Source organism: Nesoenas mayeri (assembly GCF_963082525.1).
Source record: "Nesoenas mayeri genome assembly, chromosome: 25".
Lineage (NCBI taxonomy): Eukaryota > Metazoa > Chordata > Aves > Columbiformes > Columbidae > Nesoenas > Nesoenas mayeri.
Window position 1 is genome coordinate 1,534,236 of NC_137549.1, and position 17,168 is coordinate 1,551,403.

The following is a 17,168-nucleotide window of genomic DNA, read 5'->3' on the forward strand; positions in this document are numbered from 1 at the left end:
TAAATTGTCGATATAAAAGGCTTTTGTGGAGAAGGCTGCCCTGGGAAGCCTGGATTTTAAGGCTGTAATTGGAATTTGGATTTAGGGACTGATCCTCAGCTGGGAAAATCAATGCAGTTGCGACTTGGCCTGGTCAGTCGGTTGGAGTGGAGCCCGTGTGCAGCTGGTCCCTGCGGCCCCGTCCACATCAGCCTCGCGGGCAGCGCGGGGGGGATGGCTGGAAAATCCGGTTATGTCCAACCTGGGTTTTGAGCTATGGACAAAAATTCACTTAATCTGAGCTTTTAGATGAGAACCTAGTAATTAAAAAAAAAAAATATCTCTATAATAAAGAAAATAAAACCTTATCAAGTGCAGCCTGGCCAGCAGGTAAGGGCAGCCGACCTAAGGTGTCCGATTTTTGTCTGATATTTCTTGCTTTCTCGTCTGGTACGGTTCCAGTTTTCTAGCAGCCTCTAAGCTTCCAAAAGAGCCGGGCTTGAAAAGCAGCGAGATGGAAAACCCCGCGACGCCGGCGGCTGCTGCGGCCGGGGCGTCGGTCCGGCCGTGTCCCGGAGCCGCAATCCCACGTCCTCAAAGGACCGAGAGGATTCTCCCACCGTGTGTGCCAGGTAAGGCCTTGATCCCGCAGAGCATCCACGTGTGACATTCAGCATGTCAGTGTTTAGCACCAGGACCCCGCTCCCGGGAGCAGGAACGCTGTGAACTACACCTGACAGATGTTGTAATGAACCCCCGTCTGATCCAACAACGTTTCTTCGATCATCTCAATGACGTGGTCTTTGGGGTGCAGGTGTGAGGCCTCTACAGGAGGAAACTTCTCCGTGTTGCTTGCAGGGTCTTGCTGCAAAAAGAAGCAGCACAACTGTGATTTCTGAGGCGAGCACACGTGTCCGTGCGCCGTGTCCTGCGTCCCCTGCTGTCCCAGACACGCTTCACCTACCGTGGGGGGCTTGGGGGCGAAGTCTTTCTCGCAGACGTGTGCGATGATGCCGGCAGCCAGAGCGTCACCGAGGACATTGGTCATGGTTCGAAACCGATCCCTGGATGAGAAAGAACCGTGAGGATGCGGTTGGTGGCCACAGTCCACGCGCCTTGTAGGGCTCGGAAAGGTGCTGGCCGCCGCCCCTCGTGTCTGTCCCTGGTTTTGCTAGCGGGAAGTTGAGACAAGTGCAATATTGGTCTTATGAGGACAGCGGGAAAATGGGACAGCTGAGGTCTGGGAGCCCTCGAAGGGCTTTTGCCTCATCGTGGCTCTTTTTAGTGCACGGCCCTGCCCACGCTCCTCCCCAGACTGAGGCATCATCATCATTTTAGCTCCGTGTGGGCTCAGCGAGTCACAAACCTCCTCCTGGGGAGCGGATCTCACGTGCCCAGCGGAGCGGCTCTCATTTCCCGAGCAGCTCTCGCACCAGAGTGGCCGCTGTGCTGTGGCGATGCTGGTGCCCGGGATGCCCCGAGACCGAACCCACGTTGTGTTCTCATCTTAGAAAAGTTAAACTCTGTTTTTTGTGAAAGAGAAGAGCAGCCGGGGCACTCGGTGCTGTTCCCTCTCTGTCCGGGGAGACCGGGAGGTACAAACCAGCAACGCGTGCATTAATTCTATAGATGTCAACACCTACTCTGTGTGGTTTGTCACCTTGCTCATTTGCTTCATTTTTCTCTTAGCATTTTAAAATGGCACATTTAACAAACTGCGTGTTTGACTTCTGTGTGTGACAATGCAACCGAGCAGCAGTTTTCTTCTCAAGATCAGTCAGATCCAATCGAGATGAAGGGTGTTGTGGCAGACAGACAGACTCCCCACGTTGGATACGGTCCTTGGGAAATGTCATCCTTACATTTAGAAACTCTGGGATGGTTTAGTTCTGTGACATATGGGTTTGAGAGTGAACTTGCTTATTAAATGCAAGAGGGTTTTTGCTACATCTGTTCAAGAACTGACTCATTTTCTGCTCCGGTTTGCTGTGCAACCAACTCATCCTCACCTTGTCACTGTGTTGGTGTGACATCTGTTTCTCCTGCTTTTTAATTGTGAACGTGCCCGTGTTCCCATGTTTCAGAAACAGCAACAGCAGACTGGTGAGCACATATTGTAAATAATTACCAGTGGGGTTTTTTGTTTGTTTGTGGGGGTTTTTGGGGTGGTGTTTGTTGTGTTTGTGTGTGTGTTGTGGGTGTTTTTTTCTCGCTTTTCTCCTAAACAATTGCATCTTCCCACCCCTTTTTCCCTCTCGTGTCATCATTAGCATCTTTCTGGCTAATTTTCCTTTCTCCTTGCATGAAGCCAAACACCCTTCACCCTGCCTTACCGACTTTGTTCCTCTTCCAGGGATAATATTCCACAAACAAATAATGCACCACCCAGCACTTTGCTTTGGCTCCTGTGCTGCCCGTCCCGCTTTGTTCAGCGGGGCAGCTCGGGGAGGACCAGAACCTGACCTGTTTCTGGGGAGCAGGTTAACCGGCCGCCTTGCACAGCAGCGCTTCCCGGGGACGCGGCTGCGCACCCGCGCTGCTCCTCGCCTCTCGCTGCAGGGAGGAGCATCCTTTTGGTCTCTTAAAAGTATAAATGTAGATGTGTTTCAGGCAGATAGATTGTGAAACGTGTTTGAGACCTCCCACAAAGATGTGTTGTGCAATTAGATAAGGGTTCAGAGAAAAGCTCAGGACAAGCTGGTATTTCAGACTGAGGATGGTATGTGAGAGCGGCCGAGCGCCGGCACCACGTCCCCTCCTCCCAGACGTGACGGCCACCTCGGAACAGAAAGGCCTCAAGTAAAGCGCTCCTTTAGAAGACTCTTTGCTTATAGTTATCGGGGCGATTTGTGCAAATAATGGGAAAATGAAGAATCTCATGCTTGGCTCCTGGCCTTGTCCTGTGGTGCCTCAATCTCCATGTGTCTCCGTGAGAGCTGCTTCAAATACACCACCAGGGACTGGCACCCGGCACCCACCCGCAGTGCTGCATCCGGGCAATACTCACAGAGCCCAGTCCACGGCGATGATCAGCGTGATGTCGTCGGTCGGCAGCCCCACAGAAGTCAGCACGATGACCATGGTCACCAGCCCGGACTGGGGGATCCCGGCCGCCCCGATGCTCGCTGCTGTTGCTGTTATGCTGCAAAGAGAAGGCAGCTGTACAACTATTGCTTGTTTGCTCGTTTTTTACAAACAAGCATGTTTGTGTGACAAAGTGAGTTATTTCTGTACAGAAGGATTGGATCTGGGTTCCTCCACCTTCCCACTCCCCGTGCTCATCAGAGCTGAGCGCTTGCAGCAGGTGCTCTTGGCTTCAACAGCCTCTGCCTTCCAGTGCATAAAATCACTAAATATTTGCATCCATACTTATTTTTGTCTAGATAGGTGCTTCATTTCCCTGCTTATAAAATGAGGATAATCTGTTCCCAAACGGAAGTAAATTATACCTGCACAAACCCTTCTCCACTACCATAATAATAATAGAGAGCAGCGTAGGGGAAAGGGAGCTGGGGGTCCTGGGGACAGCAGGGTGAGCATGAGCCAGCACTGGGCCCTTGTGGCCAGGAAGCCAATGGTACCTGGGGTGGGTTAGAAGGGGGTGGTCAGTAGGTCAGAGAGGTTCTCCTGCCCCTCTGCTCTGCCCTGGGGAGACCACACCTGGAATCTTGTGTCCAGTTGTGGCCCCTCAGTTCCAGCAGGACAGGAAACTGCTGGAGAGAGTCCAGCGCAGCCACCAAGATGCTGCAGGGAGTGGAGCATCTCCCGTGTGAGGAAAGGCTGAGGGAGCTGGGGCTCTGGAGCTGGACAAGAGGACACTGAGGGGGGACTCATTGCTGGGGATCAAGATGGAAAGGGGCAGTGTCAGGAGGATGGAGCCAGGCTCTGCTGGTGACAACCAGGGACAGGACAAGGGGCAATGGGTGCAAACTGGAACACAAATGGTTCCATGTAAATTTGAGAAGAAACTTGTTGGGGTGAGGGTGTCAGAGCCTGGCCCAGGCTGCCCAGGGGGGTTGTGGAGTCTCCTTCTGTGCAGACATTCCAACCCGCCTGGACACCTTCCTGTGTAACCTCATCTGGGTGTTCCTGCTCCATGGGGGGATTGCACTGGATGAGCTTTCCAGGGCCCTTCAACCCCTGACATGCTGGGATTCTGTGATGCATCTGCAGTGCAGGTGTTGACCTGCTCTGGCCGTGCTCTTGGTTCACACTCTGGCTTTTACCCATGGGCAAAGTCTTTGATTCTGCAGCACATTCTGGGGGCAGAGCCCAAACCGTCCCTGCGCATGGGGCAGGGGCTGTGACATGCGGCAGCTCTCCCTGTGCTCAGCTTGCCAGCAAAATTCACTCTGATAGCAAGATGGGAAAGGTGTGAGAGATTGTTATAACGTCTATAAATATTAATACAGATAAACAATTCAGCTGCTGCGAAGACACATGTACCTTATGGTTATAATTTGTCCCAAATCCAGTTCAAATTCATTGACCTGGGCAATAAAGATTGCAGCGACCGCCTCGTACAGCGCGGTGCCGTCCATGTTGATGGTGGCGCCCACGGGGAGGACGAATCGCGCCACGCGCCGGTCGATGCCGTTGTTCTCCAGGAGACACTTGAGCGTGATGGGCAAGGTCGCTGAGCTGCAGAACAAGAAAGGAGCAGTAACTGTCCTTTACCTTGAGCTTTATAAATAGGAATCAACAGAAAGGTACAGAAATACAAGTCCTCCTGAGGGTAAATACAGCGGCAATATTATACAAATTGCTTCAGCAATTGAAGTTTCTTCATTTTATGCTACCTGGGGAATATACACAATTAGCTAAGTAGTCAAAATGTGAGAAGGGAGTTTCGGTGGCCACAGGCAGCGCTGTATGAGCGGTGCTGAGCGCCAGTTACAGTTCGTTGTACATCCCGTCCCCGGGTTAATGCTGCAGCACCTCGAGCATCATTGCAGGGCAGCGCCTGCCCCAACCCGCGTGCCTGGTCCGTCTGCGCTGCTCGTACGGGGAGCGGCTGCCCCGGCTCTTGCACCCCTGAGATTTCTCTCCTGTTTCTGGCACAACAGGAGCTGGGATGAGGACATGGGGGAAGAAGATGGAGTGGAAGAAAGGAAACAAGCATGGAAAAGAGGCCGATGGGATTGTGATAGACTCTTGTAGAACAACACAATGTCCTGAGCTGGAAGGACCCACAGGATCATTGGTTCCAACTGCTGTCCCTGCACAGGACACCCCACAGGTCACCCCGTGTGTCTGAGGACGGTGTCCAGTCTCTTGTTGAACACTGTCAGGTTGGGCCGTGACACCTCCCTGGGAGCCTGTTCAGTGTCCAGCACCTCTGGGGAAGAACCTTTTCCTCATGTCCCACTGACCCCCCTGGCACATCTGCTGCCGTTCCCTGTGTCCCTCGGTGCGGGGGCGGCTGTTCTGAGCAGACCCGGTGAGGACGGGCTGCGCTGGCCCCAGCACGAGCAGCGGGACGGTCTCAGTGCCCCAGGGAGCAGCTCCGGGTGGCTCTGGGATGGAGACAGAGCTGGAGACACAGGTTGAGCAGCTCGGGCAGCCGAGAGCGGCAGAGAGACCTGCAGCGCCGGGCACCGTCCTGGAGGGTTTCATTTGGATTATGTGAAGGAGCAACATTAGCGAGGCCAGAAAAACCCTTTCCCCAGTCAGTTGTTTTCTAAGAAAATGTTTTAAATTGTGTGTCCTCTGGAAAGGATGGTGGTTTCTAATGAAAAGTTCCTTCGATTTCATAAATAATATTTTTCAATGAAAATAAAAGAGATAAAAATAACGTAAAATTATAAAATCTTATTAAAGTAGGCAACAATTTTCTTTGGAGGAGCTTGGGGTGCCCAGGAGTTGATTTAAGCTTTCCGGTGAAGTGTTCAGAAGAGCTCCTGATGTTGTCAATTAAAACCCAGGATCGTAACCCCACTCTGCTTTATAAGGCACCTACAACGGTACCATTTTGAATTCCCTGAAAGGAAACGGACTGCAGCCGTGAAAAGCAGCACACACAGGTGCACACATTTCTGCCTTGCTCTCCAAAAACCGCAGGAGAGCGGGAGCGGACGAGGAACATGAGCTGAAGATGCACTGGGGCTGTTCTGCTGAGGACCAGGGCAGGGCCGAGCCTCCCACCAACTGCTAAAACCAGAAGGGATCTCATTTCACATGGTGCCGGGGCAGAATTTGTCATTGTCTGCATGATCCGTGTTCTCCCACAGCTCGGCTGGCGGACACAGCCGTGTCTCCCACAACCAAACCCGGTGCCACCTTAGCGGTATCAGGTGTTTCAGCCGTGTGTTCGTACCTGGAAGACGTAGCCAAGGCGATGAGCAAGGCTTGCAGTATCCCCTGGATGAAAGCATAGGGGTTTTTCCTGGTGATGAGCACAAAAAGCAGCGGCAAGAGGATGAGTCCATGGATGACAAGCCCTGACACCACTGTGATGGCGTAAAGTCCCAACTTCTGCCCTATCACCGATGGATCTTCCATCTCCAGGATCTTCCCAGCGATGAGGAAGACAATGCCGAAGGGGAAGTACCTGCAAAGAGTAAGCATAAAATCATCGTTTATGAGGATACAGGAGCCACCAGTGCACTACACGACAGTCACTACAGTATTTGGTACCACAAGGTACAGTCATATGAAAATAAATCCAGTGCTCCCCACAGAGATTGTAGACATATGGCCGGCTTTACCATTAGATAGCAGGTAAGAAAGTAACTGAATCAATCACAAACAGGTTTACCAAACTGCCATGGAGACGATTTTCATCACGGCTTCGTTGAGGCACTGGCACACGTTAACCAGCGGGGCTCCTCGCTCGCCCATTTTTCCCAGGAGAAGTCCTGCAACCAAGCACAGGGGTTTGTGTCACTGATGGTGCCGCGGGAGCATCGCGTCTCGGGCCGAGGGCCTGGAGGCTCTGGTGGCCACAGGATGGGCTTCACGGGGCAAACTCACAGCAGGTCAGGCTTAGTGCAGATTCCCAGGTGCTCTTACAGGTCATGGTACTTACTTCTCTGCTCCAAGCGAACACGAGCATCTGACCTTTTCTCAAAAAAAACCACCAAACCAAAATCTGGGATTTGGACTGTTTCTTGCACAGATAACTGATAAACTCAGTGGAGTTATATATGGCTGAGGGTGTGATCATAGAATTGTTTAGGTTGGAAGAGACCTTTGAGGTCAGCAAGTCCAACCATTAACCCACAGCTGCCAGTTCCAGCACTGCCCCATGTCCTGAGAAACTCATGTCCGTCTGTCCAGCCCTCCAGGGCTGGTGACTCCAGCACTGCCCTGGGCAGCCTGTTCCAATGCCCTACAGCCCTTTGGGGAAGAAATTGTTCCCAGATCCAACCTCAACCTCCCCTGGCGCAACTTGAGGCCGTTTCCTCTGCTCCTGGCGCTTGTTCCTGGGGAGCAGAGCCCGACCCCCCTGGCTCCAAGCTCCTTTCAGGCAGTTCAGAGATCAGAAGGTGCCCATTGAGAACAAGAAAAATGAGTCTGAGTATTTTCCCATCTAGTTTTCAGCCTGGTGCGTGTGCTTTCTGTGTGGTGCCATCAGCTAAAGTTACTTCTGGAGCTCTGTACAAGTGTCTGCTTTGGCTTGGATAAGAAAAATATGGTCAGGATCTTGTCTTGTTCCTCCCATCGCTCTTCAGTCTCCAGGGCTGGGGTTCCTGACACCCCGGGCAGGGCTGGGCCTCTTGGCTTCCTCAGAAGACAGATGAGATAAGGTCACCTTTGCCAGGGCTTTCAGAAATGAGACAGGACTTGGTGTATTTAAATCTGAGCTCTGTGGAGGTTCATCCAGGATTTGGTGGCCATAAGAGCCGGTTCAAAAGAAATCCAGTTCTCTTCTGGTGCTACAGACAGCTGATTTGTAGAAGATTGCCTTGTAAAAATGGTGTTTACTCCAAGTCACTTGAAGTCTCTGCCCTTTTCTGCATCTCAGAGCAGTGGGCAGGGCTGGAGGTGTGTGGTGTCGGTGAGGAGATGGCGCAGCCGTGGCAGCTCCGTGGGGTCACAGCAAAGCTCCCTGGGCAGCCAGCGGGTGCTGCCTGGACACCTTGGTCTCAGTCCCACACACTGTCTGGTTTTGGTGTTGGACACAAAACCTTTTGCTGAGATAACCAGGCTCCGCAGGCTCCCCCCTCGCTGCGGAGGAGCTGCTCCCGCTCCGCGGCACGGGGCTGCGCTGCCCGCCCGGCCCCGGCCCTCTCCGGCTTCTGCCAGGCACACCCCGTTATTCCACCTCTCCTGGCAGGCAAAGCTTCCCGTGGGTGTCTGGACTTTCCCAGCTGCCCGGTGCGGGTGATGCTCTGCTCTGATCCACCCCGTGCGCACCCCGGGGAGCGCGGGCGGTGGCCTCGCTGGGCGGCCCCGCGTGTCCCGCCGGGCGCTGATCCCGCTCCCACGCGGCCGGGGCGCCTGTTAATCTCAGGAGAGAAAAGCCGCTTCTCTGGGCTCGTGGGGCCGGAGGGCAGCGCGTGTCCCGCGGGCAGGAGCCCAGCAGGTTCCCTGTGTCCGTGGGGTTGGTCACCGTGGAGGACTCAGCCTTCGGCGTCTGTTTGTCTGTAAGGATCTTTATGTGAGTCTGTCCAGCCCGGGCTCCCTGTGCCCGTCTCCTCCAGGCTCTCGCTGTGTCGTGGCCTTTCCCGGTGTGCTCGGTGCTGCCTCCATCCCTCGGATCCTCTAATAGGCTTTTTGGTTCCTTATACACTAAATTCAAGCTCCTTGCCCTCACCTCTTAATCTGCACGTAATCCCGCCCCATGCTCAGCTCATCGCCTCCTACTCTTTCCCTGCTGATTCCTTCCTTTCTCACTCAGCTGTGCACCCCGTGTCCTTCTGTCTTTCTTGCCCTTTGAGTCAGCTACAAGTTCCTCCTTCCCATGACTTTCTCCCCTTTAAACCTTCTTCCTCACTGTCTATCCCTTGTATATTCTCTCTATCCGACCTCTGGTCCTCCCTTCCTTAAACTTCTGCCGAGCACCTTGTCCATGTGGGATTGCGAGCTGTTCCAATGCAGGATCTTCTCACCTTCTTCAGAACAACCTATTACACATTCCATACGTTTGCGCAGCTGTCACATCAGCAGAATTCATAGAAAGGGCCTTCCAGCTTATGTGATGATTTGAAAACCCTCAGGACCCGTATTTGCACTGTGAAGGTTCATATGGAAAATTGGAGGAGGAATCGGCCTTCTTAGTGCCCAGCAGCTTTGTGAGCTCCCTCCGCTATGGGTGGCACTGACAGAGGTTTTGGGACAAGCTCCGTGTTGCCCGGGACCCTGAGCAGGTAGAGCTAAAAGCACCCTCTGAGCATCCCCACTGGGTTTACAGCCGTTCCCCGGGGCTGGAACCAGCCCCGCAGGGCCCCATTCCCTACTGAGCAGGTACCTATAGTTGCTGAGAAGATGACGATTCCCAAGACGTTCATCTCGTTGCTGGTCCCGGGCAGGGTCCTGTAGGTCATCTCAGGAGATGGGGTCAGCTCGAGGAACACAGGCCGGTGAATTTCAGGGTTTTCATCGTCCGGTGCAAAGTAAATGAAACTGAGAGATTTCCCTGGGATTTTTTGAAAACCGGGAGACTTCACCACTGGGACGAGAACGGTTCGGTACTGGAACAAAAGCAGAGTGGTGAGGTTAGTGCCCTGTGGCAATGGGCTCCATCTTGCTCTGAACACAGAGGCAAAGCCGTCACGGGCCAGCGGGCACTGAAGGTTCAGAGTTTGGTTTTTGGGCAGTAAAAGGCTGGTGAAATGAAGCTGGAAACAGGCTCGGGGAGCTGTGGGTGCTCCTGCAGCCTCAGCACCATCCTGGGGCCAGACGTGGCGTTTGTGACACTGGTCCCTGCGGGCACAGCGCTGGCTCAGGGCTGCGGTCCCCACGGAGAGGCCCCTTCGCACCCATCCCTCTCCTCTGGGGGCTGTGCAGGTGCTTTCCTAGTGCCATGAGTTTGCTTGTTTCCCATCTCGCCTCCACCCCCCCAGCCCCCCCGGCCTCTCCCCTTCATCCACCCCAGCTTCTCCTCCTCTGCCTCTGCCCCCAGCCCTCGGGACAGAGCAGACACTGCACACGAGCGGCATGGGGGGGAACAGACGCTGTGCTGCTGGTGGACAGGAGCCCCGGGGAGGACAGGTGGGGGTGTCCCCATGAGCCTGTGGCCCCACACACCCCCTCCCACCCTGGGGTGAGCAGGAGCAGCCAAGGGGGCAGGGAAAGGGGAAAAGGAAAGGGAAAAGGAAAGGGAAAGGGAAAAGGGGAGGGGAAGGGGAAGGGGAAGGGAAAGGGGAAGGGAAAGGGGAAGGGGAAGAGGAAGGGGAAGGAAAAGGGGAAGGGGAAGGGGAAGGGGAAGGGGAAGGGGAAGGGGAAGGGGAAGGGGAAGGAAAAGGGGAAGGGGAAGGGGAAGGGGAAGGGGAAGGGGAAGGGGAAGGGGAAGGGGAAGGGGAAGGGGAAGGAAAAGGGGAAGGGGAAGGGGAAGGGAAAGGGGAAGGGAAAGGGGAAGGGGAAGGAAAAGGGGAAGGGAAAGGGGAAGGGGAAGGGGAAGGAAAAGGGGAAGGGGAAGGGAAAGGGGAAGGGGAAGGGGAAGGGGAAGGGGAAGGGGAAGGGGAAGGGGAAGGAAAAGGGAAAGGGGAAGGGGAAGGGGAAGGGGAAGGGGAAGGGAAATGGAAAGGGGAAGGGGAAGGGGAAGGGGAAGGGGAAGGGGCTCGTGTCTGGACAGTGGGTGGGAAGAGCCCCCAGACGGGAGGAGCAGCCGCGTCTGGAGCTGAGCACCAGGGTGAACTCACCTGCTGGAACGAAGCTTCGATGAGATTGGAAGGAAACATGTTTCTGTAAGAGCAATTGTGCAGGGTTAGAGCGTGTGGTGAGAACACAGGAACAACCGGGACAGCCCTTTGGCCGGCACGGGGCCAGGGACACCCTTGCAGCAGCATGGGCTGGGTGTCCTGTGCAAACTGGGGTGAAGGCTGGAAGGTGAGTGAAGAGCAGGACTGTGAGCCGCGCCTGAGCCGGGCTCACGGAAGCCAGGGCCGGGTGGGCACTGCCGTGTCCGCCCTGCGCTGCCTGTGGCGCTGGAGCAGGATGCTCAGAGCCTCGTCCAATTGACCAAATACCTCTACAAACGATTCTCCCTCAGCCCCTGGGTTTGCTGCACCCCCAGTTCACCCTTGTCTGCTGCTTTAATCCAGTCCTGGGCCAGGTCCTGCTGGGTTTCACCTTGCGAAGCACAAGGAGCTGCAGGGTTTGGCACAGCCTGGCTGAGGCTGCAGGGGAGAACCGCTGGGTTTTGCAGGGGATTCACATCGTCCTGTTCTCTGCTGCCACATCCCTCTTTGCTGGTGGCTCTGAGAGGACAACGGGGGTGACAGAGTGGCCAGAGGGACACACGTGGGGAGACACGAACCCCACAGGCTCGGAGGTGCCGGTGCCTGGGCAGCATGGCCAATGGATCTGCCGTTTCCCTTGAGATCTGAGCATCTCCTGCAAACTCAGTGCTTTGTGGGAGACCTCGGTGAAACACCATCACAAACCCATCTCCTGAAATCCCGCGACGTACCTGATTAAATCCAGCAGCGCGTCGGCGGAGCTCAGCACCACTTTCCCCACAGAGTAGCTGTCCTTCTGTGCGGCCGCGCCGGGGTGGATGCTGACCACGAGGATGATCCCGACCGTCACCGCCATGAAGGTTGTCCAAAGGTAGTAGGTGATGGTGATCACCCCCATCTTCCCGCAGGCCTTGGAGTCCATGGTGGCCAGTCCGGACATGAGGCTGCAGCAGGAAAGATCGTGGTGAAGCAAAAACTGCAGAAGATGGAGCTCATGGGCAAAATCTCCAAGAGGGGAGAAGTTTCCAATGATTGCTTTTTGACCAACGCCGACCTCTGGCGCATCGTGTGCCTGTGGCCACAGCATCTCGTGCCCAGGATGGGCTGCAAAGGGCAGGAGACACCTCGCCAAGTCCCTTTTTGAGGTCTGGCCATGTTTTCTGTTTTCTCCAAGGGATAATGAGTGTATTCTTAGTGTATTTTGATGGTGAATAACTAATACTGCTCTGTTGTGTGTGTGATGCTGTTCTCTTAAATCTCCGATGCCCTGTGCTGCTCCATGACACTGCGAAAGCCAAGAAGCCTATTAGGTTTATAAAATCCTGGTGGGGATGAACCCCACTGCCCCCAGGAGAAAGCTGCTCGTTCAGATTTCACATTCAGGTAAGCTTGCCTAAGTAGCAGCCCATAAGCTACTTTTAAATGAAACTGGAATAAAAATAGAGGTGGTTTTACAGGCTGCACCATCAGGGAGTGGTGGCAGTGGGGACAGCGGGCAGCGGTGGTGGCGCTGGGGACAAACGGGAGCGTTTGGGGGCTGCAGCGTGACCCATGTGCGGGCAGACCCACACTGAGCCCCGGGCAGGACGCGGTGCTGGGAGGTTAATGCCGCCCTTGAGTCACACAAGGGCCGGGTCCTTCCCGTGATGTGCAGCCCCGTGTCCAGAGCAGACGGACCCGGGGGGCTCGGGAGAGGTCACAGAAGCACCACGGAGGTGGGTGACACGTTCCGGTGTGAGGCTTGGGGAGCCCCAACTGGACAAACCCACCCCGGACCGTGCCCAGTCCCCTCTGGGGTGGCACATACAGGGAAAGTGCCGCTTCATCATTCAGTAATGAAATAAGAAAAGAGTAATAACATCCTGGGGGACAACCCAGCGTCACGGGGCTGCAGGGACGGCCGAGAGCGCTCGAGAGCCAAGGGAAACACAGGCAGCGCGTCAGGGAAGGGGCCGTGAACACCGGGGGAAAAGGAAACAGCTCCGCAAGGGCTGATACCGAAAAGGCTGAGAGTGGCCAGGACAGACCACACAGCTCCCAAAATGAGCCAAAGGCAAATGGCACAGCAAGCAGACTCAAAAACAATGGAGAAGTGACACATCCTCAAGGAAACAAAGAGCAGAGCTGATTGGGTATTTCTAATGAGCATGTGCCAGCTATTGTTTGAAACATGTAAATCCAACTGGATATGTAAATCCATGTAAGCTTTTCAAGACCTTGCTTAGACTTGAGTGTGACTCTATCAGCTCTGTTTCTTATTTCTAGATCTGGACAGGCTGATAAAAGTGGGATTTGCAAACGCAGACCCAACACTGAGGGAAACTTGTGGTTTCTACCGGAGCATTCTCAAAACTCTCTAAATATGGAAATCTGCTCTGAGTTTAAGCAGCTGCCCGTTGCCATGGGTGGTCCCAGCACCCCCCGCTGTCGGGGCCCAAAGAGCAGGGAACCCCGGCTGGGGCAGCGGCTGGGACCGCCCAGTCTGCGGGGATTTGTCCCAGAGACCTGCTGGGAAGTGATGGGGTTTGAGGGACACCAAGCCAGGGGACATGCTTGGGGCCGGGGTTATTCTCACTCCAGGAGGTTTTGGGGTGATCTCCTCAATGTGATGGAGATGTGATCGACTCTGCCCTGGGGAGACCACACCTGGAATCTTGTGTCCAGTTGTGGCCCCTCAGCTCCAGTAGGACAGGGAACTGCTGCAGAGAGTCCAGCGCAGCCACCAAGATGCTGCAGGGAGTGGAGCATCTCCCGTGTGAGGAAAGGCTGAGGGAGCTGGGGCTCTGGAGCTGGACAAGAGGACACTGAGGGGGGACTCATTCCTGGGGATCAATATGGAAAGGGGCAGTGTCAGGAGGATGGAGCCAGGCTCTGCTGGTGACAACCAGGGACAGGACAAGGGGCAATGGGTACAAACTGGAACACAGGAGGTTCCACCTAAATATGAGAAGCAACTTGTTGGGGTGAGGGTGGCAGAGCCTGGCCCAGGCTGCCCAGGGGGGTTGTGGAGTCTCCTTCTGTGCAGACGTTCCAACCCGCCTGGACACCTTCCTGTGTAACCTCATCTGGGTGTTCCTGCTCCATGGGGGGATTGCACTGGATATGATTTCCAGGTCCCTTCAGCCCCTGACGTTCTGTGAGTCTGTGAGAGATGGTGCTTTAGAAGCAGAAGATGATGTCTTACCTGGAGGTGATCAAGGGCAGGATCAGCATCTTCAACATCCTCATGAGGAGCTCTCCAGGAAAGGAGAAATACTGCTTCTCCTGCACAGAGAGCAGAGCTGTTGTCAGTGAGAGCTGGGGAGGGGACACCGATCATGGCTTAAGGGCTCAAACCTGATGAATTTGGCTTTTCCTTGAGCAGACCCAGCTCTGAGCTCGGTTCCCAGCAGGTTCCTTGCCACACTCGGACACTGTTTGTCTGGGTCGGGGATGGCAAACACTGTTTACATGGGAAACCCAGAGAGAGGTGTGTGGTGCTGATCCCCTCCCCAAAACACCCTTGGGTCCATTGTCCTCTAGGAAATGGTCCCCACAGCCCCACCGCTGACTCCTCCTGAATGTCGTCGCGCTTGTTTTGGGGAGCAGAGGCTGGACGGCACATGAAAATGTGCCCCAAAGCTGCGGGGTGCAGCCCAGTGCCGGCAGCAAGAGGTGGAAATACCCCAAATACCCTGCGAACAGCAAAGCCCAGCTCAGGCAGAGCCCAGGTGTCAGCCCAGCTGTAGTGCAGCCTCGCGCTGCACCGAGGGAGTTTTCAACCCCATGGCATCTGTGCACCTCCTACGCTCCTCACACGGGCACGTGGGGGAGACCCCCAGAGCCTGGATCCCGCAGCCATGACCCAGGGAAGAGTGAGGGGTCTGTAGACCAGCAGCCACCTGGCCAGTATCCCAGCGTCCACCAGACATCCCTCCATGCATCCATCCCTCCATCCAATCCTCCATCCAACCCTCCATCCATCCATCCATCCATCCATCCAACCCTCCATCCAACCCTCCATCCATCCATCCAACCCTCCATCCAAACCTCCATCCCTCCATCCATCCATCCATCCATCCAGCCAGCCAGCCCTCTGTCCATCCAACCCTCCATCCATCCATCCATCCATCCATCCATCCATCATCCTTCTGGCTGCTGAGTTCCATCCCTCCATGCATCCATCCTTCCATCCAACCCTCCATCCCTCCATCCATCCTTCCATCCATCCCCCCCTCCATCCATCCAACCCTCTATCCATCCATCAATCCATCCATCCAACCTTCCATCCAACCCTCCGTCCCTCCATCCATCCCTCCCTCCATCCATCCAACCCTCCATCCATCCATCCCTCCATCCATCCATCCATTCATCCCTCCATCCATCCCTCCATCCATCCCTCCATCTATCCCGCCATCCATCCATCCATCCATCCATCCATCCATCCATCCATCATCCTCCTGGCTGCTGAGTTCCATCCATCCAACTCTCCATCCATCCATCCCTCCATCCATCCCTCCATCCAACTCTCCATCCATCCATCCATCCATCCATCCATCCATCCCTCCATCTATCCATCCATCCATCCATCCATCCATCCATCCCTCCATCCAACTCTCCATCCATCCATCCATCCCTCCATCCCTCCATCCATCCCTCCATACAACTCTCCATCCATCCATCCATCCATCCATCCATCCATCCATCCCTCCATCTATCCATCCATCCATCCATCCATCCCTCCATCCAACTCTCCATCCATCCATCCATCCCTCCATCCATCCATCATCCTCCTGGCTGCTGAGTTCCATCCATCCAACCCTCCATCCATCTGTCCATCCAACCTTCCATCCATCCATCCACCTTCTCTCCCTCTCTCCTCCCCCAGTCTCTTGCTGGGCCACTGTAGAGGTGTCAGGGATGGATCTGAGGTGGCCCCAAGCCAAGCAGGTACCTTTGGTTTCTCCAAAGTAACCAACACCACCAGGCTTTGAAGGACTATTTAAATAGATGTTCACACTGCAGTGCCGGTGCTGACCCGCCCATGTGGCCTAAACCGGGCTGATGTCCCCAGGGGCAGAGCGGAGCTGCGGTGGGTCCGGCTGGGTGCAAGGAGCAGGAGCAGCTGGGAACAGCACCTCTTTGGCAGCAGGTTTCTCCGCTTCGGGACACTTTCCCATCGTGAGGGGAAGCGGTGACCAGGGGCTCCTCCAGCACCGCATCTCTGGCCTGGATTTTGGGACAAAATTCTCTAATGGGGAAAAGTGTCTGCTGGGGACCACATGCAGGGCTGTGGTGACAGCGCAGGACGGGATGGGGCAGAGGATGGATGAACTCGGTACGTGGTGGGATGGTGCGGAGGCTGCTGGGCTGTCGCGGGCACAGTAGGATTACACCCTCTGCAGTTGAGTAACCAGATCATCCCCGCTGCGGAGAGTGATGCTGGAGGGCGTAATTGGAATGACAAGACTTTGCTAAATCCTTGTGGGTGACATGGGGATGTTCCAGCACCGGCCGAGCCCTCCCGAAGCAGCACCCCCGGGCCGAAGGTCGGGGCTGAGCCACAGCCGAGGTGCTCCATGTCATTAAAGCCACGTGGAATTTACCGTGGTGAATGTTACAGTGCAATGCTCCTAGAAAGCGCTGAGCGAACATGGATTTTAGGTGCATTTTCTCCCATCCCTTTCTCTCCAAGGGTCCTTGGAGGAATGTGACCCTGGAAGCCCCCAGGCTCTCCACCAGCCCTGTACTTATTTCCTGAGCCTTCTCCAGCGACTGGGAATGGGCTTTGGGTGAGTGTCCACGCAGCTGTGGAAGTCAAGGAGCCCATCAGCCCCGCCTCGGACCCCAGGGGTGGCTGTGCTGGGGGAGCCCGTTGCCGAGCGTCGGGCAGCCAAGCATCCTCTTCCCCTGTTCCCATCCCTGTCCCAGCTGGAGGCTCCTGCAGCCCCACAGGGTCCGTCCCAGGGGTCCCCAGTCCCAGTGCAAGGAGGCAGGAGGGAGAAACCTGCCCTGAGGGCTCATTTTCTTGAGCAGGAGCCTTTGCTTTTTGGGTCCATCTGTGCCCCATGACTGACATCTTGCAGCACCCAGGCTGGTCACCCCAGCTGCCCCGTCCCCCTCGCTCCCATCCCCATCCCAGCCAGACTCACCAGCTCTGTCAGCTCCAGCGCCCGCAGCAGGAACCCCAGGAGGCAGCCGGTGGCAACCGACAGCATCGACAGCATCAAGAGCCCATTTTTCTGCCAGAAAGCCCGACTCCACTTCCAGACGCGCTGGGAGGTCGTGGACAGCGAGCTCAGCAGAGCTCTGCGCACCTGCTCCCACATGCTGCCCCCTCAGCCGCCCAGGCGGTGCCCCCGGCAG

The 17,168-nt window shown here is 55.5% G+C and overlaps 1 protein-coding gene across 1 annotated transcript; it reads right to left on the reverse strand.

Annotated features, from left to right (window-relative positions):
• Nucleotides 1-706: 706 nt before the first annotated feature.
• On the reverse strand, nt 707-17,168 carry LOC308049655 (excitatory amino acid transporter 5-like; the record flags this gene model as incomplete). The annotated part of the gene is made up of 11 exons (XM_080359416.1): nt 16,955-17,168; nt 14,008-14,087; nt 11,555-11,767; nt 10,785-10,827; nt 9,392-9,614; nt 6,737-6,836; nt 6,296-6,529; nt 4,426-4,620; nt 2,987-3,121; nt 944-1,043; nt 707-844 (listed from the first exon to the last, which is right to left on the reverse strand). The coding sequence occupies exons 1-11, from the start codon at nt 17,129-17,131 to the stop codon at nt 707-709; spliced, it is 1,638 nt and encodes a 545-aa protein (XP_080215542.1). The 5' UTR covers nt 17,132-17,168.